The sequence below is a fragment of the Exophiala mesophila genome (genome assembly GCF_000836275.1).
Source record: "Exophiala mesophila strain CBS 40295 unplaced genomic scaffold supercont1.7, whole genome shotgun sequence".
NCBI classification, from domain to species: domain Eukaryota; kingdom Fungi; phylum Ascomycota; class Eurotiomycetes; order Chaetothyriales; family Herpotrichiellaceae; genus Exophiala; species Exophiala mesophila.
Genome location: NW_015622510.1, coordinates 332,129 through 358,120, shown reverse-complemented (window position 1 = coordinate 358,120; position 25,992 = coordinate 332,129). Strand labels below are relative to the sequence as shown.

Sequence of the window (25,992 nt, the reverse complement as noted above, 5' to 3'; positions counted from 1 at the left end):
CTTGTGTCACTCACGCAGACTTTTGAGAAAGGTGGTCAAGTCAAGGTCTGGCTTGGTGCAGCATTGAGACCACCTTTAGGCGTCCTATCAGAAGATGACAGAAGACGCTGATGGATATCATGCCTGAAATGTGACGTTTCTGGGTCAAGCCAGCAAAATCATCACAAGGATAGCTGAAGGACAAGGCTGAGAAGGATGCCAGGTGCAAGGCTGAACTACAGCTGATTATTTCCTCATTTCGTGCAGTTTCAGATCCTCGACTTCAACCATCGAAATGTGAACAGAACAATTGATTTATTTAACATGACACGAGAAGTTGGTCCCTCTCTCTGCCAAATGCCATCTCTTCTCGCAAGTCCACTTGATGTGGCTTCAGTCCAACAATAATCTCTAATATGAAACCGACTCCCATATCCGCCTTGCCTCCATCCTGCTTCTACGTGCCCAACTTCATCTCCTTGGACGAAGAACAGCAGATTCTCGATGGCATTAGCAGACTGCCAGAATCTAAATGGACCGTTCTAACCCACCGTCGTCTTCTTTCTTTGCCGTCGGCTCTCACTGGCGCAGCAAGTAATACTCTGGTTGCCGCTCCAATGCCTACCTATCTCGACCCAGTTGTTGCTCGTCTCAAACAACACGAATACTTTAATGAGACTACCCATCGGGAGCCCAATCATGTTCTGATCAATGAATATAAGCCGGGCCAAGGAATCATGCCCCATGTTGACGGCCCATCTTATAGCCCCTTGACCGCGACCGTGAGCTTGGCCAGCCACACTGTCCTGGAAATCTACAGGAAAAATCCGCACGGTGAACGTGAGACGTTGCCTCATTGGCGAATCTTACAGGAGCCTCGAAGCTTATTGATAACTGCTGGCGAAATGTATGAGACTACACTTCACGGCATTTCAGAAGTCACCACCGACCAAGATCTCAGTGCGGACAAAATTGTCAACTGGCATCTTTTAGGTGACACCAAGCCCTATCAATCAGGCATGGCTATGCGGCATACACGTATCAGTCTTACCTTTCGAGACGTGGTCAAAGTTGCGAAATTGGGAAACGCCATGAAGTTTCTGTCCAAACGGTGACAGTCATGCACTCATCAGTTCCTACCGCTCTTCCGCAGTTACGCTCTGGGACTGGCTGGCATCATCGCGCCTTCAGCAGCATTGTTCTTGCTTTTGAAATCGTCCACCATCTCGGCCATTGTCATCCATTCGACCCCCTCGTGTTTATTGGGTAAGACGCCAATAAGAAGAGATTTTCTTACCACGGGAGATGTCAGTAGTGGAATCCTCGCCTTTGTACCAACCCAACCATCCTGCGACAGCGTCAATGTCCACCCCATATGAAACGAGGACTATGTTCTTGGGTTTGGTCATATCAGGCGACATGGCTGTGGTTGTCTTGTATGGCAACTTGCAACTCGATATAAAATATACGTAGCGAGTAGCAGCTGCAACTAAGGCGACGTCGCCTACAGAGCTCTAGAAATCACTACTACACACTCTCTCTTGCGCGCTCTCTCTTGGGCGCTCTCTCTAGGACACTCTCTCCAGGGTACTGGTTGAGTAAATATAGTAGCGTACCTATGCATATGAGAAGGGGGCTACGTTGTTGGATGAGAAGATTGAAGTGCGAAAGGGTGGTATAGTAAACTTGGGCTTCACTGACGGATTTGATCTACGAATTAGAATCCATTGCGCCGCCAACCATATCCACACGGGGGCGCCTTGGGCGGATTGCTTGTCGACTGCATTTATCGGGGTAGTTTTATTGATGGTCATCATCACCACCCCGCCGGAGATGGGCGGTTCAATTGGAAGGTTTAAGGATGCTATACTTCGCTGCCTTCACCTATGGTAGGAGGATCTTGATATTCAACTTTTGATTCCACAACATTAGATTCTGTGCACCGGATCCGTTGAATATAAATATCGGCTGGATCTATCATCTCGCTCAGTTTGAGACTCGGCCATCAACGTCGGGAGCAATATCACATAGTATAGAAAAGACGCATGCTTGGGTTGTTCTCTTGTTCATATCATGCCATCATCCTCCAAACCCCAAGAATCCTTCAGTGTTGTGGAATCATCTATTTCAACGCTTTGTCGAGCTCTTGAGACCGGCCGAGTAACGTCGGTGGATCTTGTCACCCAATATCTGCACCGAATCAGTCGGTATGATTGCCGGGGACCGTCACTGAACTCGATTCCCATCCTCAACCCCCATGTCTACCACGAAGCGCTGGCGTCAGACAAGCGGCGCGCCGAAGGTCGACTCCTGGGCCCGCTGGATGGCATCCCTATGACGGTCAAAGACAGCTATATGGTTCGAGGCATGACGCTGGCCAGTGGGTCGCCAGCTTTCCAGGACCTGATGGCCACACAAGACGCCTTTGTCGTAGAGAAATTGCGACATCAAGGAGCTGTGCTGCTAGGCAAGACCAATATGCCTGCCGTTGCTTATGGTGGTATGCAGCGAGGCGTGTACGGACGCGCCGAGAACCCATACAATTTGGACTACCTGGCAGCAGCCTTTGCCTCTGGGTCGTCCAACGGAAGTGGTGCATCGACCGCAGCGTCTCTGGCAGCATTCGGGATGGGTTCTGAGACGGTATCCTCAGGTCGGTCGCCCGCGTCCAACTGTGGTCTCGTGGCATATACTCCGTCGCGAGGTATGATCTCGGTTCGAGGCGTCCTACCGCTCTATCCGACATGTGATGTCCTGGTGCCTCATACAAGATCCATGGCGGATTTGTTCCAAGTCTTGGACGTCATTACCCAAGACGACCCAGTCACAACAGGCGACTTCTGGCGAGATCAGGGATTCGTGAAACTGCCCAAGCGCGATGAATATAAACCACATTCATTTACGGCATTGATGGGAAAGTACTCTTTGAAAGGGCTACGTATTGCAGTGCCCTCTTGCTACATTGGTGGCGAGCAGAGAGTCGGACGTCTGGGTCCTATTCACACGGCAACGGAGACCATCAAGTTGTGGGACCAGGCCAAAGCCGATCTCGAAGACCAAGGTGCACAAGTGATTGTTGTGCCCGGGTTTCCCGTGGTGGAACAGTATGAGAATCCTACTGCATCGACAGTGATTAATGGCATACAAGTGCCCCGCCTCCCAGATGACTGGAACTACATTGAACGAGGCGTCACCATTGCTCGAGGGTGGGAAGAATTTCTCCAGGTCAACAACGACCCCAAGATAAAATCCTTGCGAGACGTCGATCCATATCGCATCTTTCCCCTGCCACCGCCAGATCATCCACAAATCAAGTATGCTGAGCCGACCAACATGATACGGTGGGGGGACCTGACTAGTTACTTGGGCCATACGGCTGTTGATCGCCCAGAAGATGAGACCACCTCGATGTACTCCATATCGTCTCTGGCATCGGCCTGTCGGACGTTGGAGGATTTGCGGAAAGTAGTGTTTGAAGATTGGCTAGCAGAGAACCGGTTCGATCTGGTGGTGTTTCCTGCCGCGGGGGACGTAGGGCGCGCAGATGCCGACGTCGTCGACGCTTCGGCCAAGCATGCGTGGGAGAACGGAGTCAAATACTCGAACGGAAATCGTGCTCTCCGACATCTTGGGGTCCCCTGTGTGACGGTGCCAATGGGCTTGTTGGAAGGGAAGGGAGTTCCTATGGGTTTGACGTTCTGCGGCCCGGCATACCAGGACGAGAAGTTGCTGGGATGGGCAGAAGCTTTTGAACGGGCTACCAGACGACGAGTAGCCCCCGGCTTGACTCCCGAGCTGAGTATTGGTGTTCTACCGAGCTCCTTGGTCGTCGATCCGGATCTACCTGTACCCAACCTGACTCTGTCAAGTTGTGAGGTGGTGGACCGATCAGTTCAGACTAACAAGTTGACGATCCAGGTCAAAGGGACGATTGCTGTGTGCTCCATGTCGCTTCAACCAAAAGTACAGATATTTGTTGACACACGGGAGATTCCAGCCACGGATGTTACACTCATCTCTGAAAGCTCATCGACAGAGACGGCTATGTTTGAATTTTCCAGCACCTTTACGACGCCTCAGCCGCCCGAGCAGGATGATCGGAACAAAACTGAGGCTCGAGTCGCCAGAGATCATGTGATGCTCGTCATTCTAGCGCGGGTTTCGAGTGGAGAGGACAAAGGTTCAAAGATCTCGAGACCAACGGGCTTATTCAAACTCTTGGATTGAACTGGTTGTGAGAGAGCAACCAGCTGAAGCCAGAGATTGGCCTCCTTGGAAGCACTTACATACGTACTTACACATATGTGCAGTAGTACATCTGGACTGGCTATTGATTAGGCAGCTGTGGGAAATACACGGCAATGCCTTTGCATTCTCGGGCCAGGAAGAAGGTGGATAGCGTACTGTGATAAAAGAGGGTACAGCCGTGTTGGGTGCATAGGTAATCCTGCAATATGCCCATAAAACTGGTCAAAATCCGATCTTCTGTATGGAGGGAGGGTAAATGTACGCGTACAAAAATGGAACCTGAGTTGGCAGTAAGCCGTACCCACAAGACCCGTCTGCGCCATACGGAGTAGTAACAATTCCTAGACGATGAATGTCATGAAACAGTGGGGGCCCTGGCCCTCGGCGAGCCGTGGCGAGAGACCCAAACACAGCGGCTTCTCATGATTCATCCATCAAGAGTGGCACAAGTGGGTTCGGGTTTCTGAGGAAGCACCTGAAGTTCCACGGTGGGCCAGGGTAGGCCGAGGGGGCCCTCGGGCTCATGGTGGACTGGAGTCGGGATGGGCTATGCAAACATGGATTGGCAGCATTGGCTGGCTTACTCACGACATGGATATATGGGTATGGCCGTTGACCTTTTCGATGATTCCCAATCCCTCACATTGCCACTCTCCTCAGACTTGTGGCTGTTGTATTTCCAATACTCACGTTTCTATATGATTATCGCCCCTTGCACTACATCTGATCCTCACCATTCGTTCCTAGCCTGATAATGACGGCCCCCAGCACCATCTATGGGAATGGATCCACGCTCAAAGGACAGAGTCCACATGACAAGGGCAACAACAGCAGCACTGCTACCAAGGGCTCGCTACAATCCAGTGTCCGATCGATCGGACCACCGACACTTCCTGTCGTCAACGTAGGCCAGACGTTGACGGAGAGTCTGAGTGATGCATTTGGACGGAAACTCGGCGGAGTCGAAATTGAAGAGAAACAAGACAGAGTGACCAAGAAATAGATCATCACGGCCCGGTGGTGGAGGCGACTGACACGGTGGGCTGGGCGAGAGAGATACAGGACGTCATAAGTGGTGATTTTGACTTGACGAGGGACTTGATGGAACGGCAAACGATGCGTCAAGTTTGACAAGGATTGCCGCCGACTCGAGATACGACGGCTTAAATCCAGTCTCCCTATAGAAGCGAATCTCGAGTCCTATTATCGGAAAGGTGAGCAACATGATACATGGCAATTCAACAGCTGTTGTGGAGACAGGTCCACAGACCTAATCGATTGTGATCCGTGACCAACACAGAAATTCGTCTTCTATTCTTCATAAACATCGCTCTATCGACAGAGTGTCGCACTTCCACAAGTCAGACATCAGCCGTCCCAATGTGCCTCGTGCATCTGACTTGGCCCTTACACCGCAGCTATGCAATAGAATATGGAACCCAACCACCCATTGATACATCAAGAAAACTCATCGACCGTCACGACAGGTTCTATACAAACAAAGGAAAATGGCCGACGGAGATGTCGAGGTTCAAGCCGTGAAAAAGTGTTTGGATCAGATGGCTCGCTTCGGAATTATGCTCGAGCAACGGCGTCCATTGTCTTGTTTAGGTCGTTGATTTCGTTGATGAGGCTTTTCCTAAAGGAACGAGCATCTGGGGAGTCGACGTCGATGGCATCGGCCTTTAGTGTGATGTGTTGCATAATGCTCTCGGTCAACTTCCGATGCTCCTTGGCGCGGGACTGGGGATCCGAGGGGGGATTGGCAATATATTGCTCGCAAAGTGGGAGCCATGTGCCGCGCAAGGTATTGGAGAGAGTTTGTAATTTGCCTAAAGGGGTGGTTGGGTCAGAGATGGAAATAGGAGTAAAAGTCGAGGCAGCGGGAACGGTGATTGGATGATCTCTCCGTTGACTTGAGCGGGAGGGTTCGCGTCGTTGATACTGGCGAGGGTCTGCATCTGGGTACAGGGTGCCGCGAGATTGACGCTCGAAAGGGGTGCCTGCTGAAACATGGCCGTTGGGGTGTAAATGTGTAGCTGAGGTCCGAGGAGGCTGTTGAGTACGGGGAGTGCTGTCGTCGCTTCGGTGCCGGACCGAGGACAAGGCGCGGGGCCGTCGGCGAGGATTCTGGTTCTGGGTGGCTTCGGTGTCGGAGCCGCTGGAGGAGGCACTTTCACGGTCGCTGTAATAAAGGGGCCCTTCTGTTTTGATGGCGGCAACTTCACTATTTTGTTTGATATGGTACCTCTTCAGGGGCCAGGAATCGTGTTTGAGATCACGAGATTTATAGACGAGTCTGATTCTCTGAGGGTCTGTTTGTAAGAGTGCGGCAGTTTGTTCGCGTAGCTCGCCAACAAAAGCGCCCTCCTCGCTAATGGAATATGGAGCAAAGTGGACTGGGAAGATGGAAGCCATGTAGCGGACAAGGACTCGGTCGGGTTCTTCGGGGGGCTCGGGGTTGTGATGAAGACGAGAGAGGGAGGGTCTATGGGTATCTCGATCTTGGAGGATATCATGATCGGCATCAATGTACTCGAAATGGCTGGATAGACTGCGAGGGTATTGGTTTATGATGCTGCTGCTGTATGGAGAACCAGCGCCGCGGGCGCCATGGGCGACATAACCGTAGGTGCTCATGAGAGCGCGAGACAGGAAGAAGAGGAGAGAAAGAAGGAGGGCGGCAACAGTGGTGTAGGAGGCGGTCGAGTAGGTGGTGAGGGCTGAGGCGACCGAGTCGTGAATTTGTGGTGGTAGATGAGGGAGGATTTGGGCGACGAGGCTGTCAAGGGTGTTTTGGAGCGAGGATGTCCACGTCTGAACAAGGCTTGAGGAAGCCACGGTGAAGGATGATCGAGGGTGGTTGAGGATGATGGATGGAGGGGTGGAGGGGTGGGAGGTTGAAGGGTTGGGATGGTGGAGGGGGTTGAGCAATTTTGATGTGTTCAAGAAGAGTCTGGAACTCGCAGGGCTGAAGTCGATAAGGAATTGAAAAGCAGAAGGCGGGAGACCGAAAGGACGAAAGGCAAACAGGGACGGGACGATGCAGCAGGGTGGAGAGGATGGAGTAAACGGTGATGGTGACGACGAGAAGGGCGGTGGTACTGTGATGCTGGTGGTACTGATGTTGAGAACTTGAGATTGGTTGGTGGCTGCGACTCTGAGGGTGTAACTGATGAACTTGGGCTTTGTGGCAGTGAGTGAAAAGTAGTGATCTCGAGTTACCTCCGAGTATGTTTAGGCGAGTGTGGCGAAACAAGACTCGGCTGATGTAAATAGGGTGCGGAAGACCCGAGACACCCACAGCACCACTGGACTAAAAGTACTGGACTAAAAGTACTGAATGTGGATGTCTGTGAGTAACAAGTACTCCATACCTAGGTATGGATATGTGCGGATGTGTAGGTCAAAAAACGACTCGACTGTTGAACAGGCACATAGGATAATAGGCCAAGGCTACGGTGGTCAATCACTACTCCGTAACGTTTTTTTGGAGTACAGGGAACAAGAGTCAGTCGTCATCATAAAAAGAGTATAATAAGAATAGGCCTCATGACGCAGCCATGAGTGACTTGAGCCTCTGTGGCTCCTTACCTTAGTTATTATTATCATCATTTATTGCCACAGGTGGGTATTGGAAGTCGTTCTGGCGTGAAATCTCTCCTTAGGCGGTTCGGGCGTGACCATGACCAAAGGTCTGTACTCCGTAGGTGAATTAGGTAGGTCTGGTCATCAGTGCAGGTCCCCGGACAAAAGACTGCCGATGCGACTGAGAATCTTGACTTCAGCTGTGACTATAACGGAGGATAATTTGGCCTGAATCTTGAACAGAGTGAAATACCGCTACAAAGTCGCTCATCACCTAGTACCTACCTAGGTATCCTTGAAAATCATGTTCCCACATACTATTGTATTTGGGTCCTTACCAGATTGCCAGACACGCTCACTCATGTTGGTCAGCGCCCCGGACGATGATTCCACCGGCCCTTAACCCTGCCTTCTCGATCTTGAGGTGTAGTTGGTGCGTACTTACTGCATTAGAAATGCATCTTCAGTTCGTAAGTGAGGTACCTTAGGCACTGTGGGAAGGCGGCAGGCACGCGTGGCACACAGTGATTTCACTACTTACTAGAGTGCAATCAGGCAAGATCGGAGGGGCTCTGTTATTATGGAATTGCGTCTGTTGCTGGCTGCTGCTGTTATAACCCTACGTGCCCTACCACAGGTACTTTACATTTGGTCATCAAGGTTGGGCAGCGACAATAGTCATCAGCTCTGCAAATCGATTTATTGTTGTTCATATCACTCTGTCTAACAAGACCAGGGTTACAATTCCCAACGAATCTGATTCCCGTCAATCTGAGGCAACTACATACTGCAACCCTCACTTTGGCGCATAATGCATTCATTCAGCAAGGCATCCAAGATGATGATTGCCTGTTCTTTCTCATGCCACGCCACCGGTCACAGACTTGCTGTGTTAGCATTACAGGCTACGCAGACCCATCAGAATCTTTGCCGAAATACGAAACCCCAGATTCCTCCTTCTACCTTTCTCCTACCGCCTACGGAGTAGAATGCATCTTCCCGTCCATCCAACTTGCTTGGCTTGTCACCTTGTGCAACTTCCATGCCTAAATCCTCCATTCTCGACCTGACACCTGGTCTTTTACAGGTGACACAGTACTAGTAATGCACTCCTTGACACTCCCTTAGACTACCCTACGAAATACTGATCACCGTGGTATTACTTCTACTGCCATTTGACATTCTTATTCATCAACTCCTTGCCCTTTTCATCCCCTACCCCGTTCAGAATTGCCCTTCCAGACCTGCCCCGCATCTTGCTCTTTCCAATCCTAGCAAGCCAACCATCACATCCTCGTTTCCACGCGGCCAACGGCCACCAGTACCACCAGTGCCACCTCAAGCCATCGACAATCATGCCCGCTTTGGTGCCTCAAGCATCTCTCTCCATGACTATCGCACTCGGTCGCCCTTGTCCGTCCTGACCTCTACCACATGCTTATAACCCATCTCGAGGCTGAAACTCGCCGAGATCCACTTGACCGATCAAAACTCAAAGTCCATGCATCATCAGGACATTTCCTGTCTGCTGACCTTCCGCATTTGGGCACCAGCTCGAGGACAGGGCACCACCTAACGTACCACGCGTACCCAGGCACTTAGGAAAGGCACCCAGGCGACCTGCAGTCATGTTGGCCATTTGTCTTTCCCCGGTTGTCATCCTCGTCTGTCGATCCTCTGTCACATGGGATAACACAGCCGTGGGCTGGCCATCCCACGCCTTCCCCACGTTGGGTCAAGGAATCCCTCAAGTTGGTGCCCGCGTACCTGAGGACAGACTTTGGCATGGCAAGGCCTCTCGGCTCCTCGTGGGATGTTTGCATCTGCAGTGGTCCGATAGAAGCTGGGGAATACGTGCTCGAAACAACTCTTCGATTCACCACCACCTCACCTCCCTCTCCCACATGGCCATACAAGAGATCTTGTTTTCCCAAAAGACCTCAAAGCCTCGACCACGGACGCGGGTGTTGGTCCAGTCCCTCCAGATCTCCATCCAGGGCGACGACGTCCCATCAGCTGACCAAGACCAAAAAGACCAAACCCTTCGTCGCCAAGCCTCAGTCACCTCCTAGTACTGCATGCCCCAACACATTACGCAGAGGCACCGAGCCCTGGAAAACTTGTCCAAGTGACCTCGCGCATACTTCGGATGCAGTATCCTTCGCCTGCATCATTCCAGCGACCCCATGGTGTCTCCAAAGCACAAATGAGCTTTCCACTCTTCCTGACGATGTTCCAGATCCATTCCACTGCCGCTCCTCACCTCTGCTGTCCACTGCCCAACCTGATGCCGTTCGCCTTTGCTAGCTGGTGGTAGTTGACCCGATGCGTGTTGGCCGCCTTTGACCTTTCCTCCAGCTGCGTCTCTTTCATTCACAGCTTCTCTTCCAGCCTAGTACACACAACTCGGCCCCTCAGGCACTTCCGTCCCCTGCTCTGATATCACCGCTCTTTGTCGCCAGATCAGAACTCTTCCTGTTGGTCTGGCAAGACTTAAAAGAGGCCCAAGCCCGTGCCCGTCCTTCATGTCTTTTCTTCTCTCCAGATTACCTAGTCCCGATCACACCACTGCATTTCCATTCGAACAAATCTTTACCTTCATTTCCGTCCACTCTCTACCTGAGCTCGACCCGGCACCACGGACTCTCTCTGACCCTTGCCTTGCCGCCTTCCTGACCACACTCCATGGCGGTCCATACCATCAATGCGGACGTGCATTACGCATCTCTGACTGGCCTTTCCATATCACTCGGCCTTTCCGCCGTCGCCCTCGTCCTCGGACTCTCGTCCCTCCTTTTTCTTGGTTTGATATGGTGTGTTCAGGATTATCGTGCCTTCAAAGCACTGGGGCCAGGTGGGCCGCCATATAACATCCGTGGATGGATGACGGTTGCGTTTCTCGTGAAACCATTCACACTGAGCGCACGTGATACCACTTGGACTGGCGATTATCCAACCTCCGGTGCCCACAAGAGCCTCTTGGCCCTACCGCTGAGAAAAGGTGGACGTCCTGATGTGCGAGGCATAGCTCCTCAACGACAATTTAGTCAACGTCCTCTGCCAGAAATGAATCAAGTAAGCTTGGATACAGTTGCTGACCCTATTGCTGATGCGACTGCTGCAGCGTATCATTGGACTTCTGACCGCCTCCGTCATGAACAATCCCAATTTCTTGCAGCAAAGAGTCTCCTCACTCGAAAAGCATCATTCAGCGCTCTTTGTCCACCCATCGCTCCTGCACCAAAAACGTAACCTCCCCCAAACGGCCACGGCGACGAAAGGAGAGATTGGCCACATCCACGGAGATAGTTCTCTTCATCTATACCTTTCACCGGCGGACGCCCGGGTGGTCATTGAGAAAGGATGGGCTCAGCGACATCGGTTGGCAAGGACTCAGCCTTGGTGGTATCCAGGCCGGAAAAGGTTTGTCTGCGGCATTGGGGACACCTTCTTGATGATCTACGCTCCGAGGGACGACATGGAACTGAGGGTCCTGGATATCTTGATCCGAGCAAGTGCAAGATTCATGACTGGCCAGGAAGACATTATATGACGGCGTAGCCACGGTATGAGACGGGCGCTGTCCAGGGATGGAACATATGCTGGATCTAAGGTTGCCATTGTTGTACTTGGCACCTTCCCCAGCGAAGACACGGTGGATTAGAAGCCGAGGATCGGTGAAGAAGAAGAAGCGACGCAAAAAGTACCTGACCTATCGTGCCTCTCCATGTCGTACTATAATATAAAGTTAGCAGATGGCGATCCGCATTTCGGTCTTGTTCTCCATAAAGTGAAAGATGTGACATTTCGGCAATCTTGCCTTTTCGACCGGATAAATGCGGATATCCGGGGATTTCCCCCCGGACTCCGGACTGCGGCGCTTCTACGGCGGATTGTTTAGCTTCTGGCACTTGCCTGCTGGTGACGCTTTGATATACGCCTTTTGTCATTCGCACTTGCATGATCGTCTCTCAAGACATCAATTCATCCCACCAAAACTCCTCCGTCTCTCCTAATCCCACCAGCAACGAGATTCCTGAACCTTCTGGTCTTCTGCTGTGCCGCTGCCATGGCCACAGTCATCTCAAGGCACCGTTGCCTTAACGGCCAACCCTGGCATTCTCCTTTCAAAGTCTTCATTCCTACGGTCTCTCAAACACCATCAGCAGCACGCTCATTTGCCACCACCAACGATGACCTCCCCATCATTCGGCCAAACAGCAAGCCAACTTCCTTCGCCGACAAGCTCAATGCTGGACCTGCTTTTTCAGATTTCGTCTCAGGTCGAGAGCCTCCCCTCAAGCCTTCTGAAGCGTATGAGCTCAAGACCGCCATGGTTGGACCAAAAGGCAAACAGAAAAAAATCACCCGCCTGCCCTCCTGGCTGAAGACCCCAATTCCAGACACTGCCTCATTTAAAAAGATCAAGAACGACCTCCGTGGTCTGAATCTACACACCGTCTGTGAAGAAGCCCGGTGTCCCAACATTTTCGACTGTTGGGGTGGCAGCAGCAAATCCGCCGCCACTGCAACCATCATGCTGATGGGTGACACTTGTACAAGAGGGTGTCGTTTCTGCAGCGTCAAGACGTCCAAGGCTCCTCCCCCTCTCGATCCTCACGAACCCGAACATACCGCCGAAGCGCTTTCCCGCTGGGGTCTGGGATACGTTGTTCTTACAAGCGTGGATCGAGATGACCTGGCCGATGGTGGCGCCCATCATTTTGCCGAGACTGTTCGTAAGATCAAGACAAAGGCTCCTACAATTCTCGTCGAGTGCTTGACGGGCGATTATGCTGGCGATTTGGAAATGGTAAGCCTGGTGGCCACTTCCGGTCTCGACGTCTACGCCCACAACGTCGAAACGGTTGAGGCTCTGACACCCCAAGTACGAGATCGCCGAGCCACCTTTCGTCAATCGCTCGCCGTGCTCAAGGCAGCCAAAGCTGCCAAGCCTGGACTTATCACCAAGACTTCGATCATGCTAGGCCTCGGCGAGACCGAATCTCAGGTCTGGGATGCTTTGAAAGAACTCCGAAATATCGATGTCGATGTCGTCACCTTCGGCCAATACATGCGACCCACCAAGCGCCATATGCAGGTCCACGAGTATGTCACGCCAGATGTATTTGAGCTGTGGAGACAGCGCGCTCTCGATCTCGGCTTCTTATACGTTGCCAGTGGTCCTCTTGTGCGTAGCAGCTACAAAGCCGGCGAGGCTTTCATTGAAAATGTTCTCAAGAAACGACGGGCAGGACGGATTGAGACTGCAACCGCCACCATCGCCGACGAGATCAAGGTTGATCCAACAATCGTTTAAGTGGAACTTCCTCCTGCTTCGTGCTCTGTGCAAACTTGGATCATTCTCTAAACCTGGAGCCGAATCTATGAGAATGGGTCACCTGTATATAAGCCAATGTATGCACCTCTCTGTGCAGTCTAGAAATTGGGCCGAGTACGACTTGCGATCACATGGAGTTGATCACGCAAGCTTCTTCCTCTGTGTACAGATATAACTCTCTCCGTCCATCCTGAATTGCTTTACAAACGTTGACGCAAATGGTTTCTCCGGACAATCATGTGCGAAAAGGATTAGAGGGCACGGAGGGAGCAGGTCCAGCTGCGTTCACATGAGACTACCCTCCAGACAGTATTCTGAAGAAACAACAAGCCGGACAATAACTGATGTCTCATTGCACTTTCATAACCTGAGGGTTTCCAAATGTCCACGTTGGCGTAATCAGTACCCTACTGATCCTCCAAAACTCGCCATCTCGCACAATATCACACTCGTACTGGTTGCCATTGAAGAAGAACTCTTGGTATTCAGGGCTTGGTCCTTCACCTCCTCGGAAATGCTGGGCAAGAATGCAGCTCGTCAAGCTGGCACTATCACCATTCACCGTACATCGAATGTTGGTGGCACAGTGGGTGGTGTCCAACGGTCTTCCGACGTGTGCCATGAGAATGTCGACAATATCATCTCGACCGCGAACCACTCGAGGCGTCATGCCGGCTTTGGCAAAGGGCGAAAGATCCATTATTGCATATTCCGACAAAGACGACGCCGAAAGCTCTGAGTCGCCGTTATCTAGCGCGCAGACGAACCGCATCACTGCATCGATGGCAGCTTCTCGGTCGGTCAGACCTCCAAAGTTGGGCATTTGTCTTGCTTGTGTGGCTTGGGGCAGTGAAAGTGGTTTCAGATGAATGAACAGGCTAGACCTCCTCGACTCCAAAGGCAGTAAAGTGAAGATAAAAAAACGGTGGCTCTTGTTCAGCTTTGAGGACAGAGTAGGATTCTAGACATGACAGACCTTGATCGCGAGCCTATAAAGGCCTACTTAGAATATGAAGTTGTTCGGTCACCGGACCCCTGTCCCCCCCTTCAAGCCAAATCAATCAGTTGCTCGAAACAAATTATTAACGACCCCACTCTGCTCAATCCCCAGGATCGAAAATCTTCTTGAGACGGAGATACCGGAGTACGTCACCGAAGGCCACGCCTCTCTGTCGGCGACCAGCATCGGAAAAATGGCATTGTCTGTAAGGCTCTTCGCTGTGTTGGGGAGGCTTAAGCACAACTGGCTTCTCGTTGCGACAACTGAAAGTATTGAATCGCATTACCTTTCAGCATGCCCCGGCCTATGTACTCTAACATAGCACCTTGTTTGCCAGTGACCGAGTCAACACGACAAGCGTTGATGACGCTTCTGTGTGTGACCTCGTGCTCGCTAGATAGGAAAGGCCATGGTGTGAGGTCGCTCATGATCCGTGATCACGACATAGTAGACAGATTGTCGTTCAGATGGCAGAATCTTTCACCTCTAGGCCCACTCTTTGACCCTGTACAATGGACAATACCACTTTTGCTGTCACTTTGAGAGCAGAGGGTATCCTAAAGCTTTGCGTTGACTTTCCCCTCTAGTTCCAAAGCATCCCTCTTTGCCCACTCCCTGAGCACCTTTCTCACAATCTTGCCACTGGCAAGTTTAGGTACTTGGTCAACGAATATGACACCTCCTGAAAGACGCTTGTGCCTTGCCACTCGATGGGCGACAAAGTGCTGGATGTCATGGGCAGTGAGACTTGTCTTGGAAAATTCCTGTAAAACCACGTAGGCGCGTGGGAATTCATCATTACCAACGGTGATGCCAACAACTGCTGCGTCAGCTATCCCTGGGTTCTCGAGTAAGACAGCTTCCAGCTCCGCCGGTGCGACTTGAAGACCCTGAACGGTAAGTCTCGTGAGAATGCATTGATTAGGATTCAACTCACATTGACTTTGATCAACTCTTTCTTTCGGTCCACAATCCACCACTTCCCCTTCCTCGTGATCGCTACATCTCCAGTTTTTATCCATCCATCCGAGGACCTGGTTTTTTGGGTAGCTTCGTCATTATTCCAGTACTTCAGCATCATTTGTGGACCTCGAAGGCATAACTCTCCAGGGCAGTTTTCGGCGAGGATCTCTTCTCCATCTTCGCCGATGAGCCGAGCTTCAGTGTTGGGGAGAAGATTTCCGATGCTCCCATGAGTATCCTTCGCCATCCCCGGGGTCATGAACGCACCGCAGGTAGTCTCCGACATTCCAAAAGCCTGGCTGACAACAAGATTGAATTTGTTGCTGATTTCGTTCTGCAAATCGCTCGATAAAGGGGCAGCGCCGCAAAGGATGTATCTCAGACTACTGACATCATACTTTGATGTTTCTTCCCTTTTGGCCATCATGACCAAAATAGGTGGAACAGCTTGTAAGGAAGTGATCTTGAATTGTTCAATGCTGGCCAAGAAACTTTCCAGTGTAAATTTGGACATGATATAAACCGGGACTTGAAGTTTGCAGGCGATGTTGATGGTGAATAGTTGGGAATACGCATGGTACAGTGGCAAGAACGCCAGCCATCTCTCAGGGCTGGCCGTTGAGGGTGAAGTATCGATGGCATGGTACTGAGCGAAGATGGCCTGAGCGGAATTGGCAACGAGGTTGTGATGCGTGATAGCAACACCTTTTGGCAGGCCGGTCGTCCCACTTGAGAAGTTGATCACGGCGATCGTTTCCATGGCTAGGTCGCCGTCGAGATTGTGCCACTTCCAAGTTGCAGCTTCTTCGGCGCCAGCAAGTATCGACCGCCAATCTTGAAGTCCATATGTCACCGAGGGCGAAGTCTCAGAGTCCGAGAAAATGAACAGGCGGCTGTTGGAAATGCCGGCCTGCTTTGCTGCAGCTATTCCCGTCTCTAGCAGCGTAGCATGAATCAAAACCACAGATGCATTAATGTCCTTCATTTGGTACGCTACCTCGGTAGCCGTGTACGCGGGGTTGGCCCCTGTAAAGTATCTTCTTGACCCTGCTGCAGCGAGATAGGCTACTGGAACAAAGATGTGATTAGGAGTGAAAACCATGATAGCCTCTTTTTCCTTGATGCCGAGCTTGTCGAGGCCTAGTGCGAATCTCTGAATCAGTAATAGCATTTGAGCTGGTGACAAGCTATTCGATGTGTCTTTTGCGTCGATCCATAGAGCATCCTTCGATACCTTTGAACCCGGTGGAAAGAGATAGGTGAGAATATTGCACTGTGGCACATCTAGCATTGGCCAGGGTGATGAATACATTCTGGACGCCCAGTGGATGTGTCGAGTTCTTTGTGGCTGTGGAAGGTCTGTGACCGATGCTCAAGTCGATTAGTCTTCCTGACAGCCTTGCGTTCGTTATAGAACCACCCGTTTGGAAATTCAGATTTTGTTATGTTCTTGCGGATAGGGCAGTGGCCACAAGATGCTGGCAAGTGCGCGTTCATATCCTGGGGAAGCCTACCTAGACTAATGCGAGCAGCAACTTTGGCGCTGCTCTGATTGACTATTCCAGTACTTCATCGCTGCTTTCCCGGTCGCAATCTCCGAAAAGACCTTGAAGTCCGTCGTGCTCGGGCATTGAGAGTCAAACAGATGACCCCGGTAGTGGGGACCGACGTATTCGATCATTTGGTGGATACAAAGCGAACAGTAGATGAAACCGAGCTATCTTGTTACGATTGAACCGCGCACTTACATACAATGCTAAAAATCGGCCTTAGACTACTTTAACAGTCATTATACCAGTATCATCAATCACCAATTGTGCCCACTATATGGTCTCCTACCAATATACTTGTTACTCCTATAGTATGTGGACTAGTCCATTCTTGATCTAAAGCTGCGCCTTGAACCATTTGGTTGTCGCCGCGATTGACTCCCTTTTTGAGGTAGTGTACGGGGAGAAGTGATTACCCTGTACCTTGACGAGCGTTTTCGGCTCCTGTGCCAGGTCGAATGCCTCATGCTGGCCGGGTAGGAAATCCTCCTCTGCAAGGATAAACAGGAGTGGCGTTGGCGTAATCAGGCCAACCAGGGGTCGCACATCCATCAATGCATTTGGTTGATATGTCTGTAGGGTGAGGAGGCCGCTGTAGTTGCGGAGTTCTTTCTCGCTCATAGATGCAATGTACTTCGCCTTGACATCGTCCCCCACGGCTTTGACGAAGGGAATATAACGGGCATCTTCGCCCAATGCTCGTTTCATACGATCTTCTGAAAGCTCACGCTGGAAACGGTCAAGGTCATCTCCGTACCCCGCCATTCGCGAACCAGTAAGTGTCGTCCACTGAATGAGTGGGGTCTGAGATACTACAGCTTTGATGCGCCTGTCATAGCTGGCAATTGCAAGGACATCTCGTCCTCCTAGGCTCGTGCCCCATACGCCGATCCGGTTCGAGTCAATCTGATCGAGAGACTCTGCGAAGCTAATGGCATTCTGCCAGTCTTCAAGTCGTCCAAAGTGGGATACCTCGTTTCGCGGCTGGCCCTCACTGTCTCCGAAGTTGCGATAATCAAACCACAGAGCAGCAATTCCGATTTCGTTGAGCGCCAGACCTATATCAGGCAATGTCCACTCTTTCAGTGCGCCGAGGCCATGTCCAAGGATTACAATTGGGTGAGGCTCGCTCCCTTGTGGCAAGGATAGCACTCCTCGAATAACAAGCCCATCCGACAGAAACTGTATCGCACGCTCCTTTTGAGGTTGGCCTTCAGTTGCAACCATTGTGAGTACCGCTTTCAGATGGGCTTTAAATGGTAAATTTAAATCTTGAGGCCTGATGAATTTCCAGACTGAAATTGGAACTCGTGCTCATATACATACTAACTTGAGGGGTGGTACACTTGTCACAAGGGAGCGAACCCGGGTTAGTGTGAGGTGTGAGATACAACACTTCCACCGTCACCACTCCGGCTTCTCCGTGTGAGGCTAGGGAAGAGTTCCCTAGGCTCCACACACACAATCACACAGCTTTCCTGCCTTTCCTTCATTGCTGGAAGGACTTTTCAATGGGACTGAACTTGCGATATATTGTTCTCTTCAAAGACAAGAAGATCATTCAGGAACGAGTATTGCTGGCAGTGACTCTTGATGTCAAGTTGGTGAAAGCAATCAGATCAACAATAAGCTTCAGTATCTCACCAACGATAAACGAATACTGTCTCGATGTATTATCGGTATCTAACAGATGGTATCCTATGTTTGGCTCATTCTCTCATTTTTCTACTGAAACGAATGGGAAATCACACTATTCCCAGAACTTGATAACGTGGTTTACTAGACCGCCATTCTAACCTTCAGAAGGTCTCGCTGCACAATCTCATCCTTCTTGTTTACAAACTCCTCCATGTCCCACCTAGAATCAACATATCGAGAAGCGAGCCATTCTCTTCTCTCCTTGGTGAGAAAAACGAGGGTGTCAGCCACCATCTCTGGTGTGTCGGTCAGGCGGTCTTGAAACGCAAACCCACCCGTCATATCTGTCTTGACTCCACCCGGTGCCACAGCGTATGCCAGAAGTCCCTGTGATCCATATTCCTCCATCAAGTAATGGTTGATCCTCAAGATAGTATACTTAGTTGTCTCATATGCTGACCCACCAGGAACCACAACGTGGGCTCCAATACTAGATATCACAATGACAGTCTTGTCCTGGCTTCTGAGAACAAGTGGGAGAAATGCCCTTGTGACCAAATATGGCCCCTTGACATTAATTTCCCAAACGCGCCACCATGTCTCCGGGTTTGATTCTCCTAGCGGTGTGTATACACCTGCAGATGCTGCATTGTTTATGAGAATGTCAAGTCGAGCAAACTGTGTCTCGACCTTGACGACCGCCTCGGCTACTGACTTTTCATTTGTGATGTCAGCCGTCACCAACACGATTTTAGGCTTTGGCTTAGAATTTGATTCTGCAGCTGCGATGATATCCTCCTCCATATGGCTAGGGTCAAGAATGTCAACGATAGCGATTCCAGAGGCACCAGCCTGAGCGTATGAGAGGGCCATTGCCTTCCCAAGGCCTCGGGATCCTCCAGTTATCAAGACATATTTGCCTGCAAGATCGAGCTTGGACGACTTGATGGCTTCGTATGTATCATTTCGTCGTGTTGGAACAAAACCATCTCCTGGATATTCCGATCAATAATTTCTTTCACGTGCTGGAATAACACTTACCTGTGCTTGGGTCCATGTCGAACCTGCCCTGTGGCTCTCAATAAAATGATAATTCTATGAACAATTATCGAAAAGGAAAGAATGAATAATGAAGAATAAATCCCTTTTACCCTCCTATTACATACTCTTCATTTTGAAATAGTGCCACAGAGCAGGATGGTCCCTGGCAGGGCTCAAGGCCGTAACTGGCCGAGGTCACAGCACCCGAGTCCGGTAATTCCGAACAACCAGACCTTCGGCACCAGAGGACGATGTTTAGTCAGAGGTAACGGCCTTCGTGGAGAAGCCAAGTGACGTGGAGTGTGGAGGGAAAGCCTCTTTTCGCTAACACTTCAACAGCATCATCACTGACAACCTCTCCCCACAATTAACAACAGCCGGGGTTGTTAGCATACTCCAGAAGACACAAAGACAGTCTCCCCACCGTCACCAGAACCTTTGGCACATACGGGCTGAACTGTGGAGGCAGCCCGCATGATTCGCCCTTGGCCTTCCGGAGAACGCGGACATGGCCTCCTCACCCCGGAAACCCTTTCACCCCGAGGTGTACGAGTAACAACAACTATCGATTTCAGTCTAAGATTTTATAGTACTCTATTTTAATAAGTAGCCAGATTGAGGTCCCAGAGTGTCGCAAAGGGGTCATTCAGGTTGAAGGGGGTCGAGAATGACGCTGGATCAGGAAATGAAGCTGGATCATCATCTCCTGTTCCGTCTCCAAGGGCGGATTGCTGCGTTGCACGTTAGAAAGCCTTCTCCCAAAATCCTAGGAGCTCACCGTGGACCCGTTCAAGCCTGATGTCGTACTATCCCAGGACATCTCAGGCTCTGGGAAAAGTTGTGTATTGATGGAAGAGTGGAAGCAAGCGTCGTTGCCACGATCTCCTGGCCATATTGGAAGGCTCTCTACTCCTGTCTCGTCGGTACTTGTGATGTGTGGTGCTGGCGATGCGTTCCCCATAAAATGATGACGAGGAGAAGGCCCGTGACATGGCTCTTGGGGCGTTGGATATACAGGGTCAGATATGCCCCCCACCGACTCACTGAAAAGCAATGGCTGTTTTGCTGTAATTGTTACGGTGTTTGAAGTTGGCTCGTGGTGGTCTTGAATCCGAAGCCCGAATCCGGAATGTGAATTCCAAGACGGCGACTTCTTCGAGCTTTGCCGTACGATCACATCTCGAGCCTCGAACTTTTGAACGAGCATTTCCAAGACGTCGGCAGCTTTGAAGGCTTCCATGCTCCAGTCTTGTACCTGTCGAAATATCCTTGCGCACGTTTTCAATGCTTTGACCATTTCCACCTTGGAAGGCGAAGGCTGTGTGGCACTTTGATTTGTCGTACTGCTCAGTGAGGTACCAGAGCACAGGTCAGCACTAAGTATTGTTGCCGCAAGAAGATAGTCGTGGATCGCAAAGGAAGTTTGGTAGTTTGTCATGCTCCGGATGCCACCCTCAATGGGGACATCTTGATTCTGAATATCTTGAAATCGAAGAAGCGCCATGGCTGAACTTAGGCAAGCTCTTCTCGAGTAAGAATACCTCGGGTCTGACTTGCCGATGTCAAGAAATCTGCTGTGAACAACGCAAATTGATTTGTGGTGAATGCTGGCCAGATTGAACCTGGCGGATATAAGCACCAAGGAGTCGCGGCCTTGAAGTTGTCCTAGTTTATAGATTTCAGGAATGCCATGGTAGATACGCCTCAGATCACGGTCAATCTCCAGCAATCTTTGCCATGACATGGTATTCGAGCGATCAATCTCCTTCAGAGCTCGAGCAAAGCCAAAAGCCAGTTTGGACTTTGCTATCAAGAATGAAATCTGGGTAGGTTCCGAATCCGCCAGCGCAACTGGAAGGATGGTGCAATCTTCGTTGAAATTGTCGTCACATATGTTTCGTGGAAGAGAGTCATCATGATCTTGCAATTTAATCATGGAAGGCAAGCCCGCCTGGAAGGACAGCAATATGTCTGCTTGTCGAATGAACGCCCAACACCGCCGGCGCATTTCAACCTACACCTTATTGTCAGATGTGTCATAAATAGGTGTGACAAGTCTTACCTGAAATACCGTCTGGCTTAAATTGGGTTGAGATGGTTGATGGTATCCCATTCTCATAGCAAGGCGCACGATCATGCCGGACAGGACCCACGTACTTGATTTTGCGTCCCTGCTCGAGAGATACTCCGCATATAGATGCAAGATAAGCACCTCGAGCGTAAATTCCTGTGGCCGTAGGTAGTCTGCAAGTATCAGACAACTAGAGGAATGACTGCGAAAGCTGTTCGCAAGATCTTGACATGAACCTCTGTACTCTATTGGCTCGTCATCTTCACGTAAGTAGTCGAGTGCTGCAATACGCATCATCGCGAACAAAAGGGCCAACCACATTCCCGACGCCGAGGCTTTTTCCAACCAGAAGCGCTCGTACTGTAATGGAAATCGGTCAGTATAGAAAGGCCAAAAGATCGATCGCCTTACTTGTTTCATGAAGGTTGCCTTGTGAAGTATATCTGCCATCATTAGTCCCTGGGCCTAAGGCCTCACAAGATGGTGACAGCCGTACATATTGCAGGAGAAAGGCGAGAAAAGTATCTCGCGACGAACTTGTCACAGCTATATCGAGATGGTAACTGTGCCAGGATTTCTGCTCGGCTCATGTTTCTCGCCGACCCGAACAAGAGCGTGGAACCAGGATCATGAGACCGTAGTTTTAGCGACTGCGACATCTCTTCCGATCGTTCATCGTATTTCTTTTGTTGGGATGACAGGTACGAACGAACTTCGGCGACCTGGTTACATTGTCAAACACAGACAAGATATAAAGCACAGTAACATACCTCATTAAGCAGCAGAGCCCAATGAGCCTCTTCTATTGATCGAGATTGCCTGTAGTCGGCTTTGATGTCCAGAAAAGAGCTATGCTTTGCCGGGACTCCAACATGGCGATAAGTGTCCGTCTGTCCGTTTTCAGGAAGCTCTGCTTCAGCTGGATCCAGTAGGGTGTGATTGGATGACTGAATCGATACACAGTCATCTGGCCGAGATGATTGACTGCGTGGAAATGCTTGCGTGTGTTGACGTTCCTTCATTAAGATGTGTACTAGCTGCTCCAATTGGTCGATTCTGCTCTGAGATGCCGCTGGCGTTTCCAGCGGTTCCTGAAGCCTCGGGGACGACTCTGTCTTGCGCAGGGCATAGGAGCAGCTGGCAACCTCCTCTCGGTGAACGCAATTCCCACACGCTGGTACGGCACGGTCACATTTTAACCTGAAAAGATCAGGAAAAGAGAGCAGAGATTGCATTTGGCAGTGACTCACTTTCGTTTCCGGCAAGACAGACACGATATTGGCCTTCTCTTCCTCCCTATATGAAGAGCGCCACGCTGCTTGTACTGCGACTGCTTACTTGTGCCTTCCATTTGTAATTCGTATGAGCTCGACCACTCTTCTTTGGGTGTTCTTGATATTTACGCACACTGCACTGGAGAAGTGGCACCTAGGTCTATCATGATCAAGGGCAGACTGAAGTTTGCACATGAGGCATCGCGGTATTGCAACATGAAAAAGCAGAAAAGTATCCCGACCTTGAGGGGAAACCAGCACATCCCCGGAGAAAGCGGAGATCATCGGGCTTAAGCCAAGTCACGTGGATTTGTCTTTCCATGGGGCCAACGTATAGTTATCCGAGTGAAAACATACTGAGAGGTATTGTCAGAGGGTAATAATATCTTGAGATCTGAATATAGTATTCGTCATTTGACTGTTCCTCATCGATTCTGTTGTGGGTATGTAGCCATAGCCCCGCTAGACCTAATGAATCGCGAATATTATGGCCAGGGAAGTGGCTGAACATCAATAGAGTGCGTTATCGAAAAGCATGGAAAGAATTGCTAATGCGCAGAACTCATCGACGCTATTTCTGGCTGAATATCCTGTCCTATCTCGGGGTTTCGCTTGTGATTACCTCTACTTCGCATCCCCGGATGACTCCTCTACCTGAGGGGGCCTCCGAACCTGCTCTCATCGGCGCTTCTGCTCGCACTGGCTTCTCTGTATTACTCTTCAGTGCATCGAGATATCTTGCTGCTTCTGCTGAATACTTGCACTTTCTCCTCAGCCGCTCACCATACTTCCAAAAAAGTATAGGAAAGGGGAAACATGCCAGCGCAATGAATGCTGGGACTGCAGAGGCCCAGTGAACCCCGAGGTTTTGATACATCTTTGGAGTGAAGAGGGGGAAGATGGCCGCGAGTGTGGCCCGCAAGACGATGTTAGCAGCAACCATACTGGCCGTATATATCACGTACGAGTCGACGCTGCCAAAGACATTTTGTGAGTTCGACTCTGAGTGTATGAGTGACACAACTCACAGATAATTGAAACAAGCTTGGAAAAGCATAATGAAACCAATTCCGAATGGAATCCCGGAGGAGATAGGGATAAGGAAATGGTACTTGGGGTCGGCAGTCCCCGCAAACCATGCCAGGCCTGTGAGAGCAACGGCGCCACCAATTATAGCTGCTGGCAGTCGTTCCTCTGGTGGCACAAACCCCCCTGTAGCACAGTAAAGGCGAATGTAGCGCCTATGATCGAAATACATGAGGCATATGCCAATCAGGATGCCCACTAGAATCCCATAAAATGCAAGGCCACCTTTGCCGGCACTCCAGCCGTACCCTTTCTGATATACGATAGGATATGCGGCAAAATTGAGGTTCAAAAAGGCATATACGACTGCCATGTACAACTAACCCTAGATGTCAGTAGACGATACCACGACTTGGCATACTAGTGACTCACCGAGAGAAGTAATACGATCGGCTCCCTGTATAACAGTGCCCATGGCCTCACCATTGACCGCTGAAGAAGATCTCGAAATGTTTGAGGATGATCAACATCCATCGCTGTCATATATACCTTACCTGTGACTTTGGACATGAGCATCGCTCTTTTTCGAAGCAAAACGGGAGCATATGTTTCTGGCACGAAGCTGAAGCCAAGGATGCACAATATTCCTGCGAACAGTGCGAGAAACCCCATAACCCACCGCCAGCCCGCGGCTAGTCCTAAATACCCTCCTATGCTTGGGCCGCTGTAAATACCTGTCAGCTGTGGTCGAACTTGCGAAACGATCTTGAAAGGGTTGTTTGACAGGGTACCTAGGTCACCTACATCGTTGGGCCTAACCATGGCGCCGCGGCGAAGACTGTCATAGCGAGGCCGCGCTCTTTGGGTCCAAAAATATCTGCCAGTTGACCAGCAGGGATAACAATTGCGGGAGATCCAAAAATACCACAAAACAGGCGAAACACAAGCATAGTTTGGATATTCTGTGCCGCACAACACAGGCCTGCCCACATGGTGTGAATTGCTAGAGTTGACAAGACAACATTTCTTCGTCCAAGACTCTCACTTAGAGGACCGAACAAACAAGGGCCGAGCGCAAATCCCACAAGCATAAGACTCAACCCAGCCAGAAACAGTTCTTGGCTGCAACTGAATTCTTGCATCACCAGCTCAGCAATTCCCGTGTAAGCAGAGGATGCCAGGGTGATACACAAGCACATGAGTCCACAGGTGATTAAGTTGGCGATCTTGAACCATGTGGAGTAGGTCATGGGGTCTTCAGGATCGTTTTCCAGCCAGGTCACTATGTAAGGATCTCTGCGTGTCCCGTTGCCCTGATAAGTCGCCTCAATTATAACGGTAAAATCAGTAATGCGCTGTCGCCATGGTCGCCACCGAAGGGTGTGCTGAGACCAGTCTGGTGACGGTCGCGTCTCAGTTGCGATTTTGACATCAATCATTGGATTTGCTGTCGCTACTCCATTCAGGATATAGAAATGCGTCGGGCCTCAGAGCTCAGATAGAAAGGCTCGGATGGCATATGGACCAAAACAGACTCAACGTCGACTTGGAAAGAATTGAATATGGAACTACACAAGATGATGACATCGTATGGGGACTGGAATCAAAGTCCAAAGTCGAAAATGTCACCAGTTTCGTGGGTTTGCCCTTCCACGGCAATTGATGCCGTGTTGGAGATGGGCGACGCCTCGGCCCCTCGGGCTACTGAACGGTACAACGACGAGTTAGGAACCTGCCACACCATATGTGAGGGGCACGCGTTGGGCCCGACTCTGGGCCACATGCGTGTAATGGAACAATTTGCTTCCGTATTTTCGATGAGCGACGCTCGCTTGACGAGCGAACAAACAAAGTGCCTCCACAAAAGGCAAGAGACCTGAACGGTGAGCTCCTTGAGCCTAATGCCTTGGCCGATAGTCGAACATGCCGCCTAATTTACAGCCGACGGAGTACTATAGGCCGGTTGGGACGTGACAGTTGGCGGGCCCTTAGTAATGGCGTTCTTGGGTGTGTCAGGTTGTCGTCGTCAGGCTTTGGAAGGACAGGAGAATGTCAGCCCCGAGGCATGAGGTCTTTGGGCTCTCTATATTCCAAAAGTCTGTGAGTCTACTCAGGAGGTAATGTGCGCGCATCGAGTCAATATCCATCATAGTACTGTGACACAGTATCGATTGCAGATGTCAAAGGCATAAGGTTTCACTAATTTCCAGATCCATCGCCGCGAGAGCGGAATATCTAGAGTCGTGATTCGTAGTTGGTAGTCTGATCAACGT

The 25,992-nt window shown here is 50.6% G+C and overlaps 9 protein-coding genes across 9 annotated transcripts; 4 read left to right on the top strand and 5 right to left on the bottom strand.

The window, feature by feature from the left end:
• Positions 1 to 395: 395 nt before the first annotated feature.
• On the top strand, positions 396 to 1,504 carry PV10_09078 (uncharacterized protein; the record flags this gene model as incomplete). The annotated part of the gene is made up of 1 exon (XM_016374184.1): positions 396 to 1,504. The coding sequence occupies one exon, from the start codon at positions 396 to 398 to the stop codon at positions 1,092 to 1,094; it is 699 nt and encodes a 232-aa protein (XP_016219728.1). The 3' UTR covers positions 1,095 to 1,504.
• A 548-nt stretch (positions 1,505 to 2,052) lies between these two features.
• PV10_09077 (uncharacterized protein) lies at positions 2,053 to 4,546 on the top strand (the record flags this gene model as incomplete). Its single annotated transcript, XM_016374183.1, has 1 exon — positions 2,053 to 4,546. The coding sequence occupies one exon, from the start codon at positions 2,053 to 2,055 to the stop codon at positions 4,204 to 4,206; it is 2,154 nt and encodes a 717-aa protein (XP_016219727.1). The 3' UTR covers positions 4,207 to 4,546.
• A 313-nt stretch (positions 4,547 to 4,859) lies between these two features.
• Positions 4,860 to 7,745, bottom strand: PV10_09076 (uncharacterized protein). The gene has a single exon (XM_016374182.1). The coding sequence runs from the start codon at positions 6,865 to 6,867 to the stop codon at positions 5,803 to 5,805; it is 1,065 nt and encodes a 354-aa protein (XP_016219726.1). The 5' UTR covers positions 6,868 to 7,745; the 3' UTR covers positions 4,860 to 5,802.
• Positions 7,746 to 10,359: 2,614 nt separating this feature from the next.
• On the top strand, positions 10,360 to 11,575 carry PV10_09075 (uncharacterized protein). The gene is made up of 2 exons (XM_016374181.1): positions 10,360 to 10,890; positions 10,940 to 11,575. The coding sequence occupies exons 1-2, from the start codon at positions 10,501 to 10,503 to the stop codon at positions 11,366 to 11,368; spliced, it is 819 nt and encodes a 272-aa protein (XP_016219725.1). The 5' UTR covers positions 10,360 to 10,500; the 3' UTR covers positions 11,369 to 11,575.
• Positions 11,576 to 11,788: 213 nt separating this feature from the next.
• On the top strand, positions 11,789 to 14,747 carry PV10_09073 (lipoyl synthase, mitochondrial). Its single transcript, XM_016374179.1, has one exon. It carries the CDS (start codon positions 11,885 to 11,887, stop codon positions 13,133 to 13,135), a length of 1,251 nt encoding a protein of 416 aa, XP_016219723.1. The 5' UTR covers positions 11,789 to 11,884; the 3' UTR covers positions 13,136 to 14,747.
• Positions 13,506 to 13,979, bottom strand: PV10_09074 (uncharacterized protein; the record flags this gene model as incomplete). The annotated part of the gene is made up of 1 exon (XM_016374180.1): positions 13,506 to 13,979. The coding sequence occupies one exon, from the start codon at positions 13,977 to 13,979 to the stop codon at positions 13,506 to 13,508; it is 474 nt and encodes a 157-aa protein (XP_016219724.1).
• Positions 14,714 to 16,431, bottom strand: PV10_09072 (uncharacterized protein; the record flags this gene model as incomplete). Its single annotated transcript, XM_016374178.1, has 2 exons — positions 14,714 to 15,046; positions 15,094 to 16,431. The coding sequence occupies 2 exons, from the start codon at positions 16,429 to 16,431 to the stop codon at positions 14,714 to 14,716; spliced, it is 1,671 nt and encodes a 556-aa protein (XP_016219722.1).
• Positions 16,432 to 19,947: 3,516 nt separating this feature from the next.
• PV10_09071 (uncharacterized protein) lies at positions 19,948 to 22,450 on the bottom strand (the record flags this gene model as incomplete). The annotated part of the gene is made up of 6 exons (XM_016374177.1): positions 22,190 to 22,450; positions 21,916 to 22,141; positions 21,831 to 21,862; positions 21,411 to 21,779; positions 20,127 to 21,362; positions 19,948 to 20,079 (listed from the first exon to the last, which is right to left on the bottom strand). The coding sequence occupies exons 1-6, from the start codon at positions 22,439 to 22,441 to the stop codon at positions 19,948 to 19,950; spliced, it is 2,247 nt and encodes a 748-aa protein (XP_016219721.1). The 5' UTR covers positions 22,442 to 22,450.
• An 838-nt stretch (positions 22,451 to 23,288) lies between these two features.
• On the bottom strand, positions 23,289 to 25,158 carry PV10_09070 (uncharacterized protein; the record flags this gene model as incomplete). Its single annotated transcript, XM_016374176.1, has 4 exons — positions 23,289 to 23,667; positions 23,722 to 24,098; positions 24,152 to 24,443; positions 24,524 to 25,158. The coding sequence occupies 4 exons, from the start codon at positions 25,156 to 25,158 to the stop codon at positions 23,289 to 23,291; spliced, it is 1,683 nt and encodes a 560-aa protein (XP_016219720.1).
• Positions 25,159 to 25,992: the final 834 nt, after the last annotated feature.

Coding starts and splice junctions, on each gene's coding strand:
- PV10_09076 (XM_016374182.1), bottom strand. CDS start 6,867: ATGAGCACCTACGGTTATGTCGCCCATGGCGCCCGCGGCGCTGGTTCT.
- PV10_09075 (XM_016374181.1), top strand. CDS start 10,501: ATGGCGGTCCATACCATCAATGCGGACGTGCATTACGCATCTCTGACT. Junction 10,891..10,939: donor CTCTGCCAGAAATGAATCAA/GTAAGCTTGGAT, acceptor CGACTGCTGCAG/CGTATCATTGGACTTCTGAC.
- PV10_09073 (XM_016374179.1), top strand. CDS start 11,885: ATGGCCACAGTCATCTCAAGGCACCGTTGCCTTAACGGCCAACCCTGG.